The sequence below is a fragment of the Gopherus evgoodei genome, chromosome 14 (genome assembly GCF_007399415.2).
Source record: "Gopherus evgoodei ecotype Sinaloan lineage chromosome 14, rGopEvg1_v1.p, whole genome shotgun sequence".
NCBI classification, from domain to species: Eukaryota; Metazoa; Chordata; order Testudines; family Testudinidae; genus Gopherus; species Gopherus evgoodei.
In genome coordinates, this window is record NC_044335.1 from 27,689,083 (window position 1) to 27,712,234 (window position 23,152).

At 47.0% G+C, this 23,152-nt stretch overlaps 1 protein-coding gene across 5 annotated transcripts in view; it reads right to left on the reverse strand.

The window, feature by feature from the left end:
* Positions 1 to 654: 654 nt before the first annotated feature.
* Positions 655 to 23,152, reverse strand: part of RALY (RALY heterogeneous nuclear ribonucleoprotein) — a 272,414-nt gene continuing 249,916 nt past the window's right edge. For 3 of the 5 annotated variants that reach the window (XM_030533612.1, XM_030533614.1, XM_030533613.1), the window contains 5 exons: positions 14,748 to 14,795; positions 12,399 to 12,559; positions 10,057 to 10,170; positions 6,375 to 6,520; positions 655 to 2,540 (listed from right to left, as the gene is read on the reverse strand). In XM_030533612.1, the coding sequence (XP_030389472.1) occupies positions 2,472 to 2,540; positions 6,375 to 6,520; positions 10,057 to 10,170; positions 12,399 to 12,559; positions 14,748 to 14,795 (538 nt within the window). In that variant the 3' untranslated portion in view covers positions 655 to 2,471. Of the gene's footprint in view, positions 2,544 to 5,136; positions 6,226 to 6,374; positions 6,521 to 10,056; positions 10,171 to 12,398; positions 12,560 to 14,747; positions 14,796 to 23,152 lie in introns of those variants that run through there. The other 2 variants (XM_030533616.1, XM_030533615.1) reach the window with 2 other exon arrangements.

Here is a 23,152-nt window from a genome sequence, read left to right on the forward strand (position 1 = left end):
ATTCAATAATCATGAATCAAGACTAAAAAATAATGAGATTGTTTTGAGATTATTAAAAATAATAATACATTTTGGGTTCTTTGTATTTGCCTTCTGGTTTCTGAATCTTTAGGTGGCTTTTGATTCATTCACTCAAGCTTTTCTCTGCAACCCAGAGGCCTACAGACTTACCTTTTTAAAAAAAAATGCAAGATGAGAGTCTCACCTATTCATATATCTCCAGGAGGTGGGACTTTAAGAAGAACCCCATATGTCATGAGATTCTCAATAAAATCATGAACTAGCAATACTTGCTTAGAGACCATTTGTAGCCATTGCTGGTTGGCATAAGTTAGAGCAGCACTCAGCCTGTTCGAACCTGTTGGGGTTGGGGGCCAGTGCAGATGTGCCATGAGATCCAGGGAGCTGTAACTGGTTCCTGGAGGGCTCCTCCCTGGTATCCTGCACTGAGTGGATCTCTATATGGAACAGAATCAGGGTCTTACAGACAAAACATCCTCAAATCCAGAAGAGCTTTGTTCAACCCAACAGACTGCATCATCCCAGGCATAGCAAACCCATTGGCAGAGATGAAACAGGAAAGAGTGAATCCAGAAACACCAGCTGGGGCCCAGTGATCCTGAAAAGGTGAGCGAGAGGACAGCAGAGGTGGAGTAATTTCCCCTTTTTTATTATACAGGATTTTATATACAAGGCCACCTTCTTCCCACATATCAGCATCATGGTCAGTTCATAGCAAAAATTGCAGCTCATCTCTCAAAGCCTAGACAACAATGCTACAATGGCTCGGCACAGCACAATGGACAAACATGGTACTGGAACTGAAACATGGAAGGAAGAGGAGAAGGAAAAGAAAAGGATGTTCGTCCCTTTTAGCCCTCATGATTATTTCCAACGAAGAAATGCAAGTAAAACATTGTGCTTCAAAAGCCATGCTTATGAGCAGGCCAGGCTCTTTCAGAGAGGGAAGCATGGCGCCATGGTTTGCTTTCCACTCTGTCTCCCTCCTAAAGACTCTGTGTGAGGCCTGGGTTTGAGTGCTGGAGCAGAAACCAGGAGGCCGCTGGGAAACTGTTCGAGCAGCTCTCTGTGGTTCTTTGTGTCATCCTGTTTCTTGGAGTTTGTTAAGACTTGGGCGGCACTCGGGAGGGTGAGGGGGGCCTCCAGTTGGTGTGGCAGTGTAGATTGAGTCTCAGCCCCATCAACCTGTGAAGCCAGAGACTAAGAATAGGCCCAATAAAGAGGGAATCTGACCATGCAACAGATGGAAAAGTGGGGGGTCCTTTTACAGACTTTCCTTTGAAGAAACCACCCATGTCTGCTGCTGACCTTTGTCTTCTGGGCTGTGAGTGGGCTAAGGGCAGTGTGAATTCGGGGTGGGGAGGAAAGCGGATGCTCTAATTCCCTCAGGCCCAGCATGCTGGACACTAACCCTCACAAGCCTTTTACGCTCAGGCGAGTTACTGCACCCCCAGCCCCATTGCAATACACAGCGATGTGGAGAGCAGCCTGCGGGGTCTGGTGCAGGGACCAGCTCATTCCGCCAGCACCACCTCCCAGCCAGACCTTGAAGGCCCAAAAGGGGGCTGGCGCGAGGGATTGTGCATGACCATGCTGCTATCGGGGATTGAGTTGCCTGCTGAACCATGCGCGGGTGCTGGGCCGGAGGGGAAGAGGTGGCATTGCACCCCTCAGTCTGAACTGTTTGATTGTCCAATAAAAGGGTCTCACGCTAACCACCTGGGTCCACTTTCACCCACACCCCCTTAGTCCACAGTGACTGTTTGCCTGTTTACCCTTTAGTTACGCATTGTCAGCCAGATGGCTAAGAAACCAGACCTCTGAAGACTAAAGGTGCTTTGTTTCTGCTGCTCTGGCCCACTTATTTTCCTGTCGATGGCTTCCTTCTCTCTCTTTGTGCTGACATGCTGGTCCAAGGAGCCCAGCGTGCGACAAGAGGCATGCTACCGATTCCCTTATACTCGGAGGTGACTGTGCATCCAAGGTGGCTCATGGGATGAAAAGGACTCAGAACGAGGTGATCGGTCTGGGGAGGAAAGGGGTCCCTCTGCCCCATTCATGAACAGGATCATATGTGTGAAACTACAAATTGTCCAGACCAACATACTCATTTCCGCAATTAACAAAAACGCCGGCCCCCTCCTACCTCAGGAACTAAATTCTTTATTGGATTACGACTAGCTATCTCTTCCCGCCCCTAAGGACAGCTCTAAAATGTCCCCGATTCATTTTATAATACAACCTCCATCCCAGAGTGTGGTCAGTGACGGTCATGGAGCATGTGTTTGTCCACTGCCCAGGCCGGCAGCAGGTCTCTGAGGAACAGGGATCCACTTGGATGACTGGTTTTCGTTTTTGCTTTATAGATGGGTTGAAGATGTCAGTTCATGTTTCTCCTTTGGAATGCCAGGCAGAGATGACAGCAGCCCTGCATTTTATGCTTGTCCGGCTCAGCATGCCAGTCCAGGATATAACCTCGTGCTCTCCTTACACTGATGTTCATCACTGCTCTGAACGTGCTACTAGGAGAGAGGAGGGAGAAAAACAGGAGCATCACTCTCCTTGTGATTTAGGAGATGCACTTGGGGGTCAATCCAGAGCCCAGCTGAGCAGCCAGGCTTGGTGCTAGGAAAATGCACAGTGTTTGTGGGGAGACACATCTTCCAAAGCAGCTAAGATACATAAGGGGGAAACGTTTCCCCCGAATCCAGCATGCAACCCTTGGAGACTTGAGAGCTGCACTAGCTCTACCTGGTTACTGTAGGCTGGCATCTTCCACATCTGTGTAATGGCTATTGTCCTGGCGGGAGGGAAAAGGCAACAAGAAACAGAAACAGGAAATCAACATTTCTCCTCCAGGGCTGTTCCAGCACAGGGAGTTCAATGATTAGCTCAGACCATGGTGGAAGAGATGGAGGGTGGGGAAGATGTCAAATCATCCAGGAACATGGATGGAATATATAATGTCACTGGGGAGCAGCAACAGAAAGAGTCCCTAGCATGGATATTCACGCACAGCACCGAAAGCATGCAGGGAACATAACAAAAGGCCAAATCCTACAAGTGGTTACTTGTTGTTTGTGGCCTCTCAGTCTTTCCTGTTGAAGCTGTTGCATTCTGGGTAAATGATTAGAGTCATTGGAACAGGGAGACTGGATCCTGGGGCTCCTACCACCTCGGGGAGGGCTCTGACCACAGATCTCGCTCTCTCGGGATGGTGGGAGCTTTTCAGGGTGTTGCTGTGTTTGTTACATGCTGTGCACACTAACTGGGCTTCTGTTAGTCTTTGTTTGTTTCTGTTTTGTTACTTGCCGTTTCATTGTTTTAGGGGTGTTGTTGGATCCCTCGCTTCTCCTTGGGCATGGGGGGGGGGGTTCAGATCAGGTTCAGGGGATAAGCTTCAAATGGGTTTAGTGGTTTGACCTGCAAGCACTGGGTTTGGTGTGCTGTCTCCTGCACTGGGGAGCCTGTGTTGCTGAGTGTACGTGAGGTTATTGGCTCTGCTAATATAAAAAATGCCTCTTGAATGAAAAAATCTGTAGCGATTTTCCTGGCCGAGGAGCAGTTTGTGAATCATTTGGTACCGGAAGAACTCCGGGTCAAGGAATCTTTTGTTCAAGTTTTTCCCTTGTTTACTCCTGTAATGTCCCCCCTTCCTTCACAGTGAGACACCAGTGTCTGATCTCTCCCATTAAGGGATGGGAGTTTCTCCTGTTAGTAAGCAAGAACCCAGATGTGAAATATGTTAGGTCATTCCGGCACTAGGTTTAGGTGGTTCTAAACAGCCCTGAACCTGGTTTTAAAGCACCACATAAATGGTGTTTCCTGTGTGATGATGCTGGTCATTTGAGGGGTTCCTGTCCATGCATGACTGGCTCAGGGGTTCCTGATTAGAATATGGGACCCCAGGATAGTGTGGAGGGTGCTGGGACCTCAATGGACCTGCATCTGTACTGCCAGATTCTATCCCCCCCACTCGGCATATGTGGTCTGCTCTTGTCCAGGGAGCAAGGCCGGCTCCAGGCACTAGCGCAGCAAGCAGGTGCTTGGGGCAGCCAACAAAAAGGGGTGGCATGTCCTGCTCTTCATTCGGCGGCTGGTTGCTGAAGAATGAAGCGGCGGTGATAGAAGTGCCGATTCTTATTGCAGTAGAGAACCGAGGCTCCAGTCAGAATCAAGGCCTCATTGTGCAAGGTGCTGTACACGCACAGGAAGATCCAGTTTAAGATATGTAGCCCATCTGAACTAGGTTTGCATCCATCTGGCTTTCACCCAGACAGTCTGGGTTTTGGCTTCTGTGTCTGGGTGCCATTTAGGGTTGTCAGGTGCCTGGTTTTTGGGGACCTGGCAACCCTAAATGGCACCCAAACCAAAAGTCTGGTTACTGCAGGGGTGGGGGAGGCACCAGGTCATTAACCCATGCCAGACCCTGCTCAGCCAGGGCTGCCTCCTACCTGCAGGCAGGCTCCTTGAGAGAATGCAGCAAGCAATGAGGAGAGGAGGGAGAGGCGCGGGTGATGGGGGCCAGGCCTTGCGGGAAGAGGTGAAGTGTCTGGGGGGAGAGGTGGCGAAGGGGGTGCGGGAGGCTCAAGAGAAGAGGCAGAGCAGGGGCAGTGCCTGAGGGGTCCGGTTACCAGAAATTAGAAAGGTGGCAACCCTATAAATCAGAACAGAGGGTGAATAACTTTTTTAGGTATGAGAGACTTCTGGGAAAAAATAATAAAAGGCCCCAGTCTTCAGGGACACCAACAGATGAGGGCTGTTCTGGTTAAAGTGGTGTGACTAACTGTTTTTTCGGTTCACAAGCTGTTTAAAAAAAAAAATTTTTTTTAATTGTTTGGTTTGAGCTGACCCGAAACAATTGTTTTTTGAAATTTTTGGAAAACCAAAAAAAAAAATCATTTGTTTCAGGTCGAAAGCAACGTTATATTCAACATGAAACAGAATGCTTTGCTTCATTTTCCACCTTTTTTAAACTATACTATTTTTTAAAATGAGTCCATTTCTGAACAAAAAGTCATTTTGCACAGAAAAATTGAAACATTTTGATTTTTTTTTCAGAATTTTTATAGGCTTTTTTTCAACCAAAACAGTTTGTCGAAATCAACATGAATTCATGAAATATTTCAGTTGACCTGAATCTGCATGTTCAGCAAAAAAAAGTTTCAGATGAAAAATTTAACCTGGCTCTAGTTCTGATGTTTGTAAGTCAGAGGATACATGGAATGTAAGAAGCCAAAAAAACCATTGGAAGTTATTCCAGAAATGTTCAAACATTGCAAGGTAGGGATCAAAATATCTTGAAAATGACTTTTGTGATTTTTCTTAAAGTTTGTGAGAGAATGCCACCTGGTGGTAAGATGCAGCCTGACAAGCGGCAGGGCCTTTGAGAACTTTTTCACCAAGTTAGAGGACTGTGTGTGTTCATTATCAGAGTCTTGCTTTATCCTTAATTTGGGGAAAACAATTGAGCTTTCTCTAATTATAATATGCATTGCAAAAGCTCCTGTCATGGTAGTATCTAAGCAGGGTATTGATCTCGCCAAGCACTTAAGCACGTGCTTAACTTTAAGCATGTGAATAGCCCAATTGGCTTCAATAGGAGTAGTCACAACCCCAGATCCATACAGCATAGCCTTAAACATGTCCTTCATGTTAAGCACGTGTTTCAATCCCACTGAAGTCAATGGAACTTAAACACATGTAAAGTTAAGCACTTGCTTAAGTGCTGCCTTTAGCTGGGATGGGCATAAGTGTGTGCTTCAGTGCTTTCCTGAATCAGAGCCCACATGCTTAAAGTTAAGCATGTGTCAGTGTTTTTCTGGGTTGAGGCCCAAGACCTGTGCTGAGAAACAGCTGCCGAAATTCCCCAGAGGTAGCCACATTTCAGTGGTGGGTGAAGGGACTGCTTCTATAGACTTTGCAACCTGCTTTGGGAATTTGGGCTCGGTCTGGATGATGCAAATGCAAATTGTTATGAACGCGGTGCTGTAATGATGTATCTGTGCTACATATTCCAACATATCTCAGAATCATTTATTACGGAGCAAAGCAATTTGTACAAACTAGGGATTAATTGCTACAAAAGCACAAATAAACATGGCCTGAATGTTCAAGGCTAGCCATTTTTCTTCAGCATCTCTGCGTACAGCATAATGTAACGCTTTTCCATCATGGAGGAAGGGCTGGGGTAGGGGAATACAGCTGCAAACAATCACAGCATTAAAGATAGTGATTTATTTTTAAGAAGGAAAAATGACTTTTTCCAGTGGTTTTAATAAGCACCAGTAAAATTAGAGCAGGTTGATTAATGCCCTTAGCAGGGCGGGGGCACCTCTCCCATTGCTGCTTACCAGTTCGTCTTCACAGTCATCTCGCGTGAGTCCCTCCTCTTCTCCCTCCTCCCCGTTCAGCGGCTCCTCCGTGGTGATTTCTGCCTCTGATGCTGTGTCGTCCTGGGAGATCTCGCTTTTGTTCCCATCTGCCTTCTTTCGTATCTCTGAGAGACAGGAGCCGGGGCAGCAAGGTCAGGGGGATGCAGAGGAAATGGAAGAGAATAGTCCGATGGGGGTCAAATATACAGAGCCCACGAGGAGCTATTTTATAAACAATGGGTCTGCGTCTCTTCCCATACTGGGATAACTCCACTCACTCGGGTGCAACTGGCCCACACCGGTGTGTGTGTGTGTGTGTGTGTGTGAGAACTGGATCCAGTGACTCAGCTCTGACCTTCAGCAACCATTTCCACAAATGAGGATGAGGGTCCCATTCAATCTTCACTGGTGATTTTGTGGGGTGGATGCCTGTCCACTGAAACCCACCTTATAGCTCCTCATAACTGTCAGTCATTACACTACCAGCCTGGGCTGGATTTGAACCAGCAAAATAGAAGGATAGCAGGCTCCATGTCCTCTTAGCTAATCTGTGAATCACCCAGCTCCACAGCTGCGGATGTTTTGAGCATTATCCCCCGTTTTCCATGATCCATGGGAATCAGAGCAGGAGTCGTCTACATTCCAGTAGCTCAGGCTGAGCTACAAAGGGCCTATTTTCCAACACCAACATGCTCCTGAAGTTTGTACACTTAAATTCACCCTCTGCACCACCCAAGTCCTCATACAGGCTTTAAGAAGCGGTGACTAGCCCATGTGCTTGACCTCTTCATAGGGGAGAATTCCATGCCTTAGTGTTTTAACTTTGAAAAATATAATACAGTAAACCAGTCGAGTAAAACAGCTCTCCCCGCCAGAGCTGGAATCGCCATGCCCTGTCCTGTGAGGAATACAAATAGACTAAGGCACTGCAGCCTGGGCACTTATACTGCACGCTGACAGTCAGGGTTTTTACCAGCCGCCCGGGTTATATCGTCTGTTTTAGGATTTGGAATCTTACTCCTTGGGCGAAGAAGTTGGCTGTCTCGGCTACTAACTCTGATGGTGAAATCGATTAGTGCCTATGGCTGGCAGCATGCTTCCCCTAGACTGGAGTTCTGGCCATGCAAAGATTCAGATGCCTGCTTGACTTGACTTGTCCCTTTAAAGTCAATGGGGCTATTTGCAGTGCGGTTAACCCCCTGTGTAAGTCTTTGCAGGACTGGGGCCTGAATTGTTAAAAGTAAAAGCAAGCGAGATCAGAGTGCTTAGATGGACATTGACTCTGCCTCAAGCTAAACCAACTCAGCAGAGCCAGCTCTAGTGGTGAGCAGGGCTGTTGCACTGGGCACCAACTTCCAGGGGGCGCTGTTGTGCTGTGCCTTTTTTTTTAATTTTGGTCTGCTCTGATTGGCCAGCCTTTTTCACTGTTATTTTTCTCAGCTGATTGGCCAGCTGTGGGGTTTGTTGGGTGGTTTGTTTTGGTTCTGTTTTCAGCTCAGCCACTGGGGAGCGGTGGCGGTGAAAATATTTTCCAACCTGGCCAGCAATATGGCTCAAGACACCCTTGAGAGCCAGGTCAAGGTTACTGGGCATGCATATCCAAATCTTTACCAACCCTCCAGGATTGCCTTGGAGTCTCCAGGAATTAAAGATTAATTTTTAATTAAAGATTATGTCATGTGATGAAACCTCCCAGAATACATACAACCAAAACTGGCAACCCTAAATGCCAACCCAACTGGGAGGGTTAGCAGGGACTGGAGGCATAGGACCATTTAGCAATGAAATTTGAAAGGATGACTCAGCATTGCCAATTCTCACAATTTTATCACAAGTCTCATGATACTTGAAGCCCCAGCTCCTGGAATCATGTGATGATGAGCTACATTGTCAAAGGTGTTTAGACACCTAACAATGCAATGGCGGATAGCAGGATTTTTAAAAGCGCCCATACTTTAAAAGGCATTTAGGCACCTCTCTGTATCTTTAGGTACCTAAATGTCTCTAAATATTTGGCCATGTGTAAGCATCTCAGTTTTCTTTTAAAGTGGAAAGTTTGTTTCTAGCCATCTTGGTGTCATAAACAGATAGCTAAGGGTTAATGTCTCTTCCACCTGAAGCACCTGACCAGAGGACCAATCAGGAAACCGGATTTTTTCAACTCTGGGTGGAGGGAAGTTTGTGTCTGAGTCTTTTTTTTCTGTCTGCCTGCTTTCTCTGAGCTTTGGAGAAGTAGTTTCTACTTTCTAGTCTTCTGTTTCTAAGTGTAAGGACAAAGAGATCAGATAGTAAGTTATATGGTTTCTTTTCTTTGGTATTTGCATGAATATAAGTGCTGGAGTGCTTTGATTTGTATTCTTTTTGAATAAGGCTGTTTATTCAATATTCTTTTAAGCAATTGGCCCTGTATTGTGTCACCTTAATACAGAGAGACCATTTGTATGTATTTTTCTTTCTTTTTATATAAAGCTTTCTTTTAAGACCTGTTGGAGTTTTTCTTTACTTCAGGGAAATTGAGTCTGTACTCACCAGGGAATTGGTGGGAGGAAGAAATCAGGGGAGATCTGTGTGTGTTAGATTTACTAGTCTGATTTTGCATTCCCTCTGGGTGAAGAGGAAAGTGCTTTTGTTTCCAGGATTGGAATTACAGAGGGTGGACTCCCTCTGTTTAGATTCACAGAGCTTGTGTCTGTGTATCTCTCCAGGAGCACCTGGAGGGGGGAAGGGAAAAAGGATTATTTCCCTTTGTTGTGAGACTCAAGGGATTTGGGTCTTGGGGTCCCCAGGGAAGGTTTTTTCAGGGGGACCAGAGTGCCCCAAAACACTCTAATTTTTTTGGGTGGTGGCAGCAAGTACCAGGTCCAAGCTGGTAGCTAAGCTTGGAGGTTTTCATGCTAACCCCCATATTTTGGACGCTAAGGTCCAAATCTGGGACTAAGGTTATGACACTTGGTTGCACAGAAAAGCTTGAAAACATGACACTAGTGTATCCCCAGGGCTCAGAAACCTGAAAATTAGGAACTCCCGCCCCCCCCCCCCAATTCATTATTTTTGAAATTTCCTGATTTAAAAGTCAAGCTCATGATTTCTGGGGACCTGACATGCTTTCTGAAACTCTTGGGGTTGGCAGTGCTGGATTTCAGAATCAAGATTTACCACGTTTTGTTGTGATTTTTAAGGGGGTCCAGATTTGTGGATGGGGCAGGGGAAACATACCATTTCTTTTTTTCCTTCCTTTTTTGCTTGAAATAGGACAACTTTTGAGTGAGCATGGATTGAGTCTTCACTCAAACATGGTTCAGTTCTGAAGCATAAATCCCACAAAGTTGTGGATTTCAACTTCAGGCAAAACTGAATGTACACCAGAAACACATAAAGACAGTGTGTGTGACAATTTCAACCATTTAGCAGAAATATGGATTTGAACTCCTCCGGGCAGGCACCTCATCTCCATTTTGGTCTGTAGGGTACCCAGCATGCTCTAGGTGCTACACAGCATGTTGGAAAGTGGTAATAATTTAAAGTAACAGCCAGTACAAGAACACAGGCCTCAAGCTCCCCAAGAATGGCCTGCAAAGTCGAAATAACTGGCTTTGAAATGGGCTGCGCTGCGTTTGAGCTCTTTGCCCTCTCTCAGTGCCATTATGTGCAGTTAACTGACCTGTGGATGATTTCTGTTCTTCAGCAATCTGCTCCAATCTGCCCAAAAGAGCATCAATGTTGGATTTGATCTGTGTCAGCTCGGTTTTAATTGTCTGCAGCTCATTGCATTTCACTTCAAAGAAGAGAGGGAGAAAGACAGGCTTTATTCCACGTCGTTATTTTACATATTAGAGTGTGATTTTTTTTTCCAAAAAAAGATTTAGGATTAGTCACAAAACCTTCAGCCCTAACAGAGCTTGGCAGCCACAGCAACAATGTGGGAATCTCGCAGAGACTGGGACGAGGGGAATGCAATCAGGGATAATCTGGGGTGTCAATTCAGGAACTGTCCTGTGTCACTGAAGAGACGGTGTGGGGACTGCTTAAATGGGACATACTAGGAAATGAGATGGATGTAACTGGGGCAGCCAGCAATGCACTCCCAACAGGAGTTAGAGCTGGAGGCTGTTGTAACTGTCTAAATATTTTGCACACATGTAAACTCATTGCACAGAAATCCTGGGGCTGCCCGCCAGCCTGTTCCATTCACTGGGGGCCAGGTGGAATGCCAGGGGCCCTTTTCAAGGAAGACAGACTACTGACAAGTGGGACAGGTTGAGACTTTTGGGAAAAGATAATTGCTTCTTTGCTGTACCAGCAGTAACCTGCTCCCTCCTCCTCTGGCCTGCCTTCCTGACATGCTTCACTGCCTGCTGTAAGTTACTGACCATGCCCTTGGGCGATGTGGTACCAACAGGAGGTTAAGCTGTGGCCTGAGTGGAACTGGTATGAAGCCAGCATGGGCTGGGAACCACTGTTGTAAGCCTCAAACAGTTCCTGGCTAGCAGCACTCTCCTCAGTCTCCATGTTACACTCCCCATACCCCGCCATTAGCCAGCAGCACAGTAACTTTCCTTTCTCGGAACAAATTACTGTGTTCCATTCCTGCACACAGAGCTTTGATCACTTGGGCCAGCAGAGTCTGGGAGCAGGGCTGCTGCTGTCCATACCAGAACTCATAGGAGCCTGCTGATGTTCCCAGCACAGACCTGCAAGTCCACATTCCGGGACAATTACAAAGTTCCAAACTGACTTTGGATGTTGGATCTATATACGCAGACTCTGCAATGGCATGTGCCAATGGGCATATGTGTGAGCAACTGGGCAGCTGTGCACCCCAACGGGAAAGATGCACAGCTACCCAAATGGCATACACAAATGCACTGCCAGCAAATCTGGAAGATGTAACAGATGCAGTTGCACATTTAGTACATCTATTTTAGGCGGAGCCGTTGAAATCCAGCCTGCATCTTCACCCCTTCCCTTTGGAGACCAGTGAGAAGGCTTGGGCTGATTATGACTCGATTAGGGCAGGGAGAGGCCCAGGACCCACATGCTGGTGCCCCTGGAGCAGATATCTGGAGGGTCACATTTTGTACCTTACCTAACTTGTAGCAAAGTCTGCCCCCCAATTTTGATTTATTTCACTCAAACTTGTCAGCAGGTGGCTGTGCTATTCCTAACTGGGATGGGGAATCATGGTATCTTGGACTTACCCACAGACTCCAGGTGCATGGTCATTTCAGCATGTATACATTTACCATAGCTCCTTGTAATCCTTTGAGTGAAATCCTGGTCCCACTGAAGTCAATGGGAACCACTGACTCCCAGGATTTCACCCTTTGTATAACACAGAACCTTGCTAGCTTCTCTTAATTTGCCTCTTATCAACTACTGACTGTATATCGGTGAGTGAAATTGAAACAACAGGATTTAAAAGAAAGGAAGGTCAGCGCATCCCTGGGTATTCGTCCTTGGTTTGTTTGGCAAAGCAGCGGAACATGAATTATTTAGAAGACTTCACAGTATATGTTGCATGTTATATTAAGTAAAGGTCTTAGAATATTGAGGCCTCATTACAGATCTGTGCCAATGAGTCTGGGTTGAGAGGCGGGGTGAGACTGACTTTATGAGTGTGAGTGATGGGGTATGCAAAATAGCCAAGTGTGAATAAGGGCTTGCCTGGACACACACTGCATTTCATCCAGAGATCTTGTAGCTCCTTACAAAGTAGGCTGGTGTCATTATCCCCATATTACAGATGGGGAAACTGAGGCAAGTTGCTTTCCAGCACCATGCCTCAGTTTCCCCATCTATAGCATGGAGATAATAACATTCATCTGTCTCATAAGGGGGCTGTGAGGCTTAATTGATCAGAGTTTGGGAAACGCTTGGAGTTTCTCAGCGGGGCAGCGTTTTATAATCTACTGTGCCTGTTTTAGTGCAGTCAGTGATCAGGACATACAGGTGATTTGATGGGATGTCTGTACCTTGTCCCTTGTATTTGTACATAATACTCACATTTTAATTTGGCAGAGCTGTTTGCAATGGCAGCCGATCTGGCGAAAAGTTTGACAGGGAGCGTTGCTTTTACACGTCGGACTAAGGGGATGGTCACCCGGGGACGCTTCACAGGAACCACCCTGGGGACAGGAGAGACCCGGCCTCGATACTCAAAAAGTCTGTGTGTCAAAACAAGTTACAGTCAGCAAACAGTGGAGTAAAAGCCACACTTTCAGCATGAAACGGGACTTGAGAGAGAGGCTAGCAAGAGCCACAAAGGGGAATGGTACAGAATCATGCCACTAGAGGTTGCTGCCGCTACACACAAACGAACAGCCGCTGCATGACACCATGAGTAGTGAGAGAAGGTGAGGGAGGTGATATCTTTTATTAGACAGACTTGTGTTGGTGAGAGGGAGACAAGCTTTCGAGCTTACACAGAGCTCTTCTTGTCTCTCTCTCACCCACAGAAGCTGGTCCAATAGAAGGTATTACCTCATGCGCCTCGTCTCTCTAGTACCCTGGGACGAACACGGCTGCACCACCACTGCAAACACCCTGCTCAGTGACAGAAAGGAGCCAGGACTCCGGCATACAGTTTGACTGTCCACGGTTCAGCCCTTATGCTGGCAGTTTCTCTGCATGCTGAGATCACTCTCACTAACTGCAGTGGTCTGTTGTTTACTGTGTTTTGTTAACCTGCCCCTGAAGGTTTTTGATCTCAGAAATAATTGAGGGGGTTAGGACCCTGTAAGGGCTGAGGTGCACTTACAGGGGAAGGATTTTTGGTTCCTCTCCCCCCTTCCATTCTTTCCCTTCTCCTTCCATTGCAGTTCCTCTCACCTCCCCTCAACCTCCCAGCCATTCCTGTTTATACTCTGTGTTGCAGGGAGCTGGCAGGATGGAGTGGGCAAGTGACCTTTGAGATTGTTCATGGCACGGCCTGGCCTCTGCCATTGTGAGATTTGACACGAGCAGAGGGGATGCCATGACATTTATCAAGGCTACATCCAGACAGGTGGATGCCCTGTTCCCTCCTCTCTGCCTCCAAACCATTCCCGTCCGGCCAAATGGCATCTTTTCAACATGAGTAGCCACTAGCTTCAGCAGCGCTGAGCAGGCCAAGGGATAACGGGAATCCCCAAGGCCCGGTGGGGGAATAGCAACCTGAGAGGCAGTGCAAGGGGGAAGGGGAAGGCAGGCAGCTGAGGAAGGAGAGGAAGGCTGGATGGCAGCCCAGGCATAGCCACAGAGCCCACTATGTAGAAACTCAACGGATCTGTTTAGGAGTCCTAGCTGCTTCCTTTACTGACATAAACAGGTGTTTGCTCCTTGGTCTCCCTGCAGAACCAATGCAGCTTCAGCAGAGCAAGCTGGAGTCTGCCCTGCTCTGTGTGGTGGTGGGCAAAAGTGTTTGTTCATTTCTGGTCCCAGAATCTTTATTCCCGAGAGGGGGTTCAGCTCCATGGCTGAGGGTGAGACTCCCTCCCTGCCTGTGCAGACAGCCAGCACAAGGCCTAGGTGCCGCTGATGGTGAACGTTACACACCTTTCTGGAAATCACAGAGAGTAACAGAGGGACCCAAAAAACCGAAGGCCTAGTCTCAGCTCGGCTTTGTTTACATTGCTGCGGAAGGGTTCCTAAGTGGTTTCTAGGCCTTGTGCTGTCTCTGCACAGGGGGGACATTACCCCAGGGTTGCCATGTAGAAAAACACACCCTCGCACCTGTCTGCTGAGCCGCTTTGCACCCCAAGACACAGAGGGACTGAACCTGTGAGGACCTGGGGGCATGAATAAAGTCAGTGGAAGTCGTGGAGGCACTTATGGCCGAGCAGCAGTCCCTGCCTGAGCACAGCAGCACATTAAAAGCTACAGACTTGAGACAGGAACATATTTTGGTCTGTTTGTCCCTCCTTCACTGATTTCCAGAGTGGAGTGTGATAGTCACCCCTGTCCACCTTCCCATCCAATGCCCCTCTTGTGTGGTATTTATCCACATATCATCCCCTACCTTTCCCAGGGATGGCTTGACTTGACCCAGATCAGAACCATCTAGCTCAGTCTGCTTCGGGAAGGAAACATGGAGGTGGCTCCTTCTCTCACCTCTTCCCTGCTCCTTCTACTTATCTAGCATGGCCACCTCTCAGTCTCACCCCACTTGGTGGCACTTCCTGTCTCCTGTACCTCCCCAGCGGGTTCCAGACCTCATCTGAAAACTCCTCTTTTCTTCCACTGCCTTGCCTTTGCAAAGTCTCTCTCCATCAGCTGTACTGTTCTTTATTCTGCTCTGCACAGCGTTTTGGGCTGTGGCTCATGGAGAAGCATATACAGAATACAGCACTGCTGCTGTATCGCTCCTCCGCTCACCTGTCGTAGAAGTCATCTCTGTAGTAGTCATAGTCAAAGTCGTAGCCACTGTAGAGACAAGAAGACGGAAAGCTCTGATTAATTAGCATTGTTACTATCACTATTGTAATTAATCTGTTCATGCTGCCCAATGACTTCAAATGAAACATTTTATGTAGTTAAAAATCCCAACCCTTTAGCTTCATCATAGTCTAGAGCTGTGTTTTACAAGTGTGAATGTAACCAATCATCTGTCACAGTGGGCCGATTCTGGAGCATAGGAACACAGGACCTGCCAGATTGGATCAGACCTGGGCTCCATAAAGCCCAGTTCTTGGCTCTGATAGTGACCAGCACCAGTTGCTTCATATGAAGGTTTAAGAACTCCATAATAGGCAGGCAGTTGTGGGATAATCTACCCCCATGAAGGGCTCCTCCTAATCCCTACCAGTTAGACTGGGTTAAATCCTGAAATGTGACTTCTTATCCTCTCCAGAACTGTTTGTCTGCATTCGCTGTTGTAACTCTGGGTTTTCGTGCTAACCAAATAACCATCTCGTTGAGTTATTTGCCTCAGCGTCATCATGTGGCAGCGAGTTCCACAGGCTAATTATGCATAGCGTGGAAAAGAATCTCCTTTCATCGGTTTCGAATTTGCCACTTTTCAGTTTCACTGAAGGTCCCATTGTTCTTGTGAGACAGAGAGAGCAGAAGTTCCCAATCTGCCTGCTCTGTCCTCTTCATTATTCTATATACTTCTATCATGATGCCTCTGACTCATCTCCTGACAGGTAAAGAATCCCAGTCTTTTCACTCTCTCTGCATATGAGCTATGAGGAACTGATTCTGCCCTCACTTACATGGGTGTAAGTCAGAGGTGAGGCTAATTAAAGTCATTGGAGTTACCCCAGTGTAAAATGGGTGCAAGTGAGCTCTGAATCAGGTTCAGCATTTGCTGGTGGGTTGACTTTTCCCAGATCAGAAGGATCTGGGTCAGCACAGTCTGGTTTGGGAAAGAAATATGTAGGTTGCGCCGTCTGCTTATCTAGCCTCTCTTCTCATCTCAGGTTCTCCCCAGCTGGTGCAACAGCCTCCTCCTGCACAGCCCCTCCCTTCTAGGGCTCGCTCTGAGTAACCCCCTCTTAGGAGCTCAAGCTAGTTTTCCACTGGCTTTGTGTTTAGTCTCCCCCTTTGCGTCCGCTGCTCTGTGCAGACCTCCCTACTCTTCTGCCTAAGAGATTATGTACCTTCTCCCAAGCTGCTCCTGGTGGCTCCGGCATCTCTCTCCAGGCCTGCACTTTACTGCACAGCCGCCCTTTGTCATGTTTAGCCTTAACATGGATCAATTTCAATTTCCTTCCTCAGCCTTTGTCCCTGCTATGTTAATACGTATAATGCTTATTATTGAGGACATGCAGTTCTGCTCCAGCATCCTCATTACATCTGCTCCTGATACCTTTATAAATGATATTGACCTTTTCTCTGATAATCCTCCTCTTCGCTTTCTCTGGCAGCGTCTGCTGGAAGCTACAGCTCCTCAAAGACAAGACCCACTTCTAAACACTTCTTTCCTCCCCGCGTCATGGGTAACACTAGGCAGGCAGTTTTCCATACCAGACAGCCCATCTGCTTAGTTTCTACATAGCATGAAGTCAGTTGCCCCAGAGACAACACTCCTCTCTTTCTCTCTCTCTCTCTCTCTCTCTCACACACACACACACACACACACACACACACACACACACACACACACACACACACACACACACACACACACACACACACGCGCAATGTCTGCACAGGGGAAGAAGAATGAATGTGGCTATCTGCCTATACTAGGCAGGTAGGTCAGAGTTGGGAGGGTGATCTCTACTTGGGAGGAGGGAGGCTGAGGAGCTGAATGCACTGGACAGGATGCTTGTCTGCTGTGGCATGTACTTGCAGCACAAACACCCCAGCCTTCATCCCAGCCAGTGCACTCCAGTGAGGACTCACTGCATAAGTGTTCATGCCAAAGCATCCATGCACTTTGTGCTCACCCGACTGGTGCCCGAGCATTGTCTGAGTAACATGTGCAGGTTGGGGTGTGGCCTGTATGGAAAAGCGAATGTGCACTTCTACACCTGCACTATGGAAAACATAAGTGCTTTAGCTGGAGTATGAGGCAGGGTAAAGTGGGAGCCAATCCGAGCATTCATCCCACATTCAGAACCAGCCCAATTCTTTTAGAAGTTCAAAGCATGGTTAACTTGTTTTCTTTGCAACATGGCTCAGCAATTACTGGTTCGAACCATGATCAGAAATACTCCCTGTCCTCAGTGGTACCTATCTTGGATGGACGCTAGTCTATTTTCAGGGCTGAGTTAAGCAGGGCTGGCGCTTCCATTTAGGCGGCCTAGGCAATCGCCTAGGGTGCCAGGATTATTGGGGGGCAGCATTTTGCCGGGGGGGGGGGCAGCAGGCAGCTCCGGTTGACCGCCGCAGTCGTGCCTGCGGAGGGTCCGCTGGTCCTGTGGCTCCAGTGGAGCTGCCGCAGGCATTTCTGCAGATGGTCCGCTGCTCCTGCGGCTCTGGTGGACCTCCCGCAGGCACGACTGCGGCAGGTCCACCGGAGCCGCGGGACCAGCGCGAGGGGCGGTGAAATGGCCATGCGCCTAGGGCGCTAAAAATACTAGTGCCGGTCCTGGAGTTAAGGCATAACATTTATAGCCCTGTGTCTAAGGCCCCTGCGTCTGGAGTCATAGGATTTCATCAGAATTCTAGCTCCACTTAAAACAGTAAGTTTCTAGCCCTCCTTGTTGTGAATAAAAGCTTGAAAATGTAACCTGAGTGTATCTGATGCAATGATGTCTGTCTGAGTCTGCGGGCAGCCTGACACAACAACACTGAGGTGTGACCTGCTCACTACTTTGAGAGGCCCTGCCAATAGGACTGTAACAAAGAACTCTGTGTGTGACAGGGGAAGAAAAGTCCTGCTGGCCCATCCCTCCTACCCAAGCAGATTTACTCCAGCTGCAAGGCAAAGTATTGGGATGTCCCAGTTGCTAATCCTTGGGGGAGAAAAGAGGGCCCCAAAACATTGCATCTCTGGGACAGGACCTCAGGGAGTCCTGTGTTGTGGTGTCAGGAGTGACCCAGGTTACCTTTATCCAGCTCTGTCTGTCCTAAGATTTCCAGCCCTTCTTCTAGACAGCAGAGGTTGGAGGAACACCTGAACTTCTGGATGCTTATCTGAAAACCTCCTTTCAAAATATCCTAGTTCCAGCAAGAGTTTGTGGACTAAGTTAGTTCTAGGGCTGGTCTACACTAGCTTGATCCATACCCCAAGGGATGAAGTTAAGCCTACCTAAGTCCGTATGTAGACAACACTAGGTCACAAAGAATTCTTCCATCAACCTAGCTACCACCTCTCAGGGAGATGGTTTAACTACACCGATGGGAGAGCGCCTCCTGTCGGCGTACATAGTGTCCACACTGAGGTGCTACAGCAGCACCTCTGTAGCATTTCAGTTATAGACGAGCCCTAGTGTGAGCGAAGGGAAATAGAGGAAAGAGTCCAGGATCTCGTTGCCTGTTGCCTTGGTTACACTCCTGCACTCATATGCTTCAGCATCTCTCCCTACCATCTAATTCCTCATGTTTCTGCGTTACTAAGTCCTCCCTGCTGGGCTCATTGAGAGAGTAAATAAGCATGAGGCTTGTGAAACAGGAAAGCAATAGGATTTGTCAGTCTGTCACAATGGAATCATATGGATACAGGTTGGTATTTTTCCAAGGAGCCTAAGGGAGTTAGATACCCAACTCCTTTTGAATTCCAGTGGGATCTGGGCACTTCCTTCCTGTATTCTTCATGTATCAAGATATCCCCGGAGGAATAAGCCAGGCACGTTGGGCTAGGTTCCCGGCTGGTGTAAACTAGCCTAGTTCCTTTGACATCACTAGAGCTGCTCCGATTTACTCCCCGTGGGAGGATGAGTAAGGGGCAGTAGCAGCTAAAAGGACGCTGCTTCTCCTGCTGGGATACCGGCCATGGTCATCAGAACCAAACTGGTGCTGTTTTGCTTATGCCTGAATTTCGATGAAGATGTGGTGATTTGCTTGGCCAGAGAAAGAGAGAGAGAATGTGTGCATATGCACCTCAGAGGTGTAAACATTACATTTCTTGCCTTTAGTACACCCTGGAGACTCAATAACATTCTCTCCACACTGCAGCTGTTTTTCACAAGGCAGGGGAAAACACCTAAGAAGCGCAGAGGACTTTCAAAGCACTTCAGAGACAGTGACTGCTTTGCTCAAGACAGATATCTCAGCATGCTAACATCCATGGAACAGCAAGGAAAATGCAGCTGCTGAATGTACCAGGATCATCCAGGTAAAACACAGCTGCTGTCAAATGTATCAAGTGCGTACCCGCTGTGCTGCTTATTAACACATCCACAAAGAAAGTAGTGACTATGCTGTTCACTAACAATATCGCTTGAAGTAGGGAGAGGTGAACCAGGCTGGATAAAATAAAAAAATATTCCGGTAGAGGTTCATTCATCTGTGCTCCCAACATCCTCTTGTGTCTCCACAACAACACTCTGTGCTGTCACACAGGAGATCCAGCGTCTGTCTTGGGGGTTCCTTGAGCACTCCTCTGTTTGGGGGGGGCAGGAGGCGCCATGGGGTTTGTGGTTCAGGGAAGGTTAGGGAAACAGATTGCAGTCAGTGGGGCAGCGCCCACTGGGGTTTCAGATTCTGCTCTCTGAGACGGAAGGTTACATAGAATCACAGAATCGTAGGACTTGAAGGGATCTCGAGAGGTCATCTGTTCAGTCCCTGGCACTCATTGTAGGACTATTAACTAGACCATCCCTGACAGGTCTAAGCTGCTCTTAAAAATTGAAAATGTCCAGTGATGGAGATTCCACAGCCATTTCCATTCAAGGGAAATAATCTGTGTAATCCGTGGAGCCAAGGTCTGGAGTCAGGCACTACATAAACATACATCGTCATTATTCTCTGTAAAGAGACAATGTTCTCTCTCCTTGGTAGCTAATATTATTGTTACACTAGCCCATCCCAAGAGAAGTCTTTGTAAAACTTTGACTTGCCCTGTATGCAGTGAGTCAAAGGCAGAATGAGCACTAGAATGCAGGTGGTCTGATGTTTTAACCAATAAACTATACTGTTTCCATAGTGTTTGCCAAGTCAGTTCTTTCTTTCTTTCTTTCTTTCTTTCTTTCTTTCTTTCTTTTGTTCTCATACATCGATCCATCATACCATTCTCATCCCTGTGACATTGCAGCGCCTATATGACTCATTCTCAGAATCAGAATTGTGTATTTTTGGATAATCCCTGTCTAAAACACTTATGGATCCGCCCTACCACAGTCAGTTGGAAGGACGAGGATGCCTTTTCTAATGACAAAGACAACACATTTGTAAAGACTTATGCCTATCTTAGAATTGTCTGATGAGTAAATTGGTGTTTTAAGTGGCCTGTGCTAAAAGTCGAAATATTGTTTTCAGTGATGAATGCCTCTCAGTGCCATTTTGGTTATTAGAGATGGAAGGGCAGATTTGGAAACCCTCCCATTTTGGTGGTGGAAATATTTATGAGCACAATTTTGCACCTCATTATTTGCAGGTACAATTGATGTTTTGATATTTACATACCTGATTTGCAGGTGCAGTCAAGATCATTGACATGTATAAATAGGTGGGAGTAAAAACAGAAGCCGGATAAAGGCTAGGCTGAGAACCAGACCATTACTCTCTCGAATGCTGAGAGTCAAATTTTAGGGTGGGATGAGGAGTTGGTCTGGTCTCAACATGGGTAAATGCCATTTTCAGCACCTGACAATCACGACCCAGTGACCAATGAAAGGAAACTGGGCTAGACATGTGGCTCTCCTGGTGTTTACTCTCATGGAATCCCATTTTAACCCTATGATCAGAACTTCAGATGAAGTAGCATCCCGAGTGCTAACTGCCCTTGAGTAGCTCAAACAATGGTACAAACACTGGAGATGGGAGTGACTGTGTTTGTGCCTCATAGGATCATTTGCTATCAGACATGCTGCCAATAGGTAGGTACCTAAATCCAACCCTAAAGCTGCATAGACCTCATGTGGGCTCTGTGAATTCTGCCCCAATAGGGAGGTCTATAATGTAAATGAGGAAATAGACGGACCTTCCTCAACTGTAACCTGGCTATGAATCTTGAACCTGGCCATTTAACAATTGAAAATTGGCTTAACTTGGAGCAAAGGAGCCTGATCTTGTGAGCTGTTTGGCACCTTATAGCATCATGCTCTCATTAGCTCAGCAGATAAAGAATTCAAAACTCTTATTTGCTGATGTGCAGATGTCCCCATCAGATCATTGCCAACATGCTTAGCAGAGACTCAAAGGTATTTAGGCCCCTAACTTCCATGGGAGTTAGGCACCAAATACCTTAGAAGATCTGGGCCTTTGGCACCTCTTGCGAGATGCTGAGAACGTGGGCATGGGTACCCTGACCAGCATCTCCGGAAACTGGTCTCAGTGCATCAAACATATATTTTCAATCTAACTGCAAACTGCGCTGATTAAAAGAGTGTTGTCTTGTGCCCTAGATTGAGCTGTTTAGCCGCAAGTTGTGCGCTCAGTAATTTCACAGCTCATGATTTCCTTTATGTTCAGGGATAATTGTCGCCATTTTCCAATCAGTAGGTAACAAAGAGGGCTATATAGCCTTTAAAAAGTAATACATACACTATTTAAGAGAGAGAGCCAGCACCATTCTGGAATGCTATGATAGGCATAGTCTCAGGTCCTATTCCTTTTTTCATCTTTAAACCACTAAATAACTTATTTATTATTTATGATCCGCACAGGTTCATGACTGGCAAATTAATAGGGACTGAGGACAGAATCTTTTTAGTCTCGTGGGTTCATTTTGCACCTGCAAAACTCGTGCTACCTTTTTTGAGAATGGAACTGACCTGCAGGTGTGAACCTGAGCAGTTGCACATTTAGTGACCCGTCTGAGGGCCCATCACAGGCAGTGAGAAGTGACATGCTGTGCTGATTTACTCCCTGTAATAACTGTTGTAGTGTCAGAATTATTTCAGCAGTAGAGAAAGTATCAGCTGACAAGAAAGTTTGGTAGTCTTGAGTTAATTTCGCTGCTGAGCTCCATTAGTTCCGCACATAGGTCATGAAAGTCCCTTCTCCTACATAAAGACCAAGGCCTTGTCCACAGTAGTGGTTTAATTTTATTTAAGTTAGGCTAGTTTGAGCATTGGCCTGCTAAACCCAGGGTTGTGAGTTCAATCCCTGAGGGGGCCATTTAGGGATCTGGGGCGAAATCAGTACTTGGTCCTGCTAGTGAAGGCAGGGGGCTGGACTTAATGACCTTTCAAGGTCTATTCCAGTTCTATGAGATAGGTATATCTCCATTTATTTATTTATTAGTTAAGTTACATAACTGAAGTCAACATAACATCAACTTAACACGGTGTCTACAGCATGCTATGTCAACGGGAGATAGTCGCCCATCGACATAGCTTCTGCCTCTCATTGAGGTGGATTAACTAAGTTGATAGGAGAGCACTACCCCATCAACTTATCATGTCTTCACCAGACCTACTAAATCGATGCCTGCTGCATTGATGGCAGTGGTGCCCATTTAGCCCATAGTGAAGACAAGCCCCAAGTAACTGGACTCTGTGGGAGAAGTATGGGAGGATGAGGGAAGTGGAGTCCACCCCCTTATACAGCCAGCAAGCCAGTTATTCCTATTTATGGGCTGGAATACTGGCCTCAGTCCCTTCTTGCCATGTGCATATGGTGTTTGAGGCCAGGGAAGTTGCATAAACACAGATCCCGAGGTCCATTCCCACTCTGTGTAACTGCCCTCCATGATCGACTGTGTGGAGCTTGGACAGAGAGCTTTCCTATGGCTGCATGGGTGTGTAGGCACCTCCGAGAGGCTACCTGGCTGGCAGCTCCCAGGCACAGCCCCAATGGGAGTGGGGGGAGGGGAGGAGGACTGTAGCAGTTTGGGGGGCCTTTCACTCGGTGAATTTCATGGGGGATGAGCAATATTCCAGAGTGGACCAATCTAACAGAAGGATGTTTCCTTTTGTGCTTAGATTGGAAGTGAAAATGAGAGTGGTGGGTCAGAGCCTAGTCTCCATTTGTGTACCTCACAAATCGTCAGAGCTGGTGAATTCTAGGACTGATTTCGCGATTCCCTGAAGTTCTTTGCACTCGACCTTTCTTGCTCACTTATGATCTCACCATATTGGTTCGCCTGCCTCTCCAGTTTTGTCTGCTGTTTCACAATGCAGAGATGCAGTTTCCATTGCCAATTCCACTGTTTTCCAATGGATAGCGCTAAGGTACAGTTACAGATTTTGGTTTATTTTTTAAGCTCATAAATAGGTTGTCACATT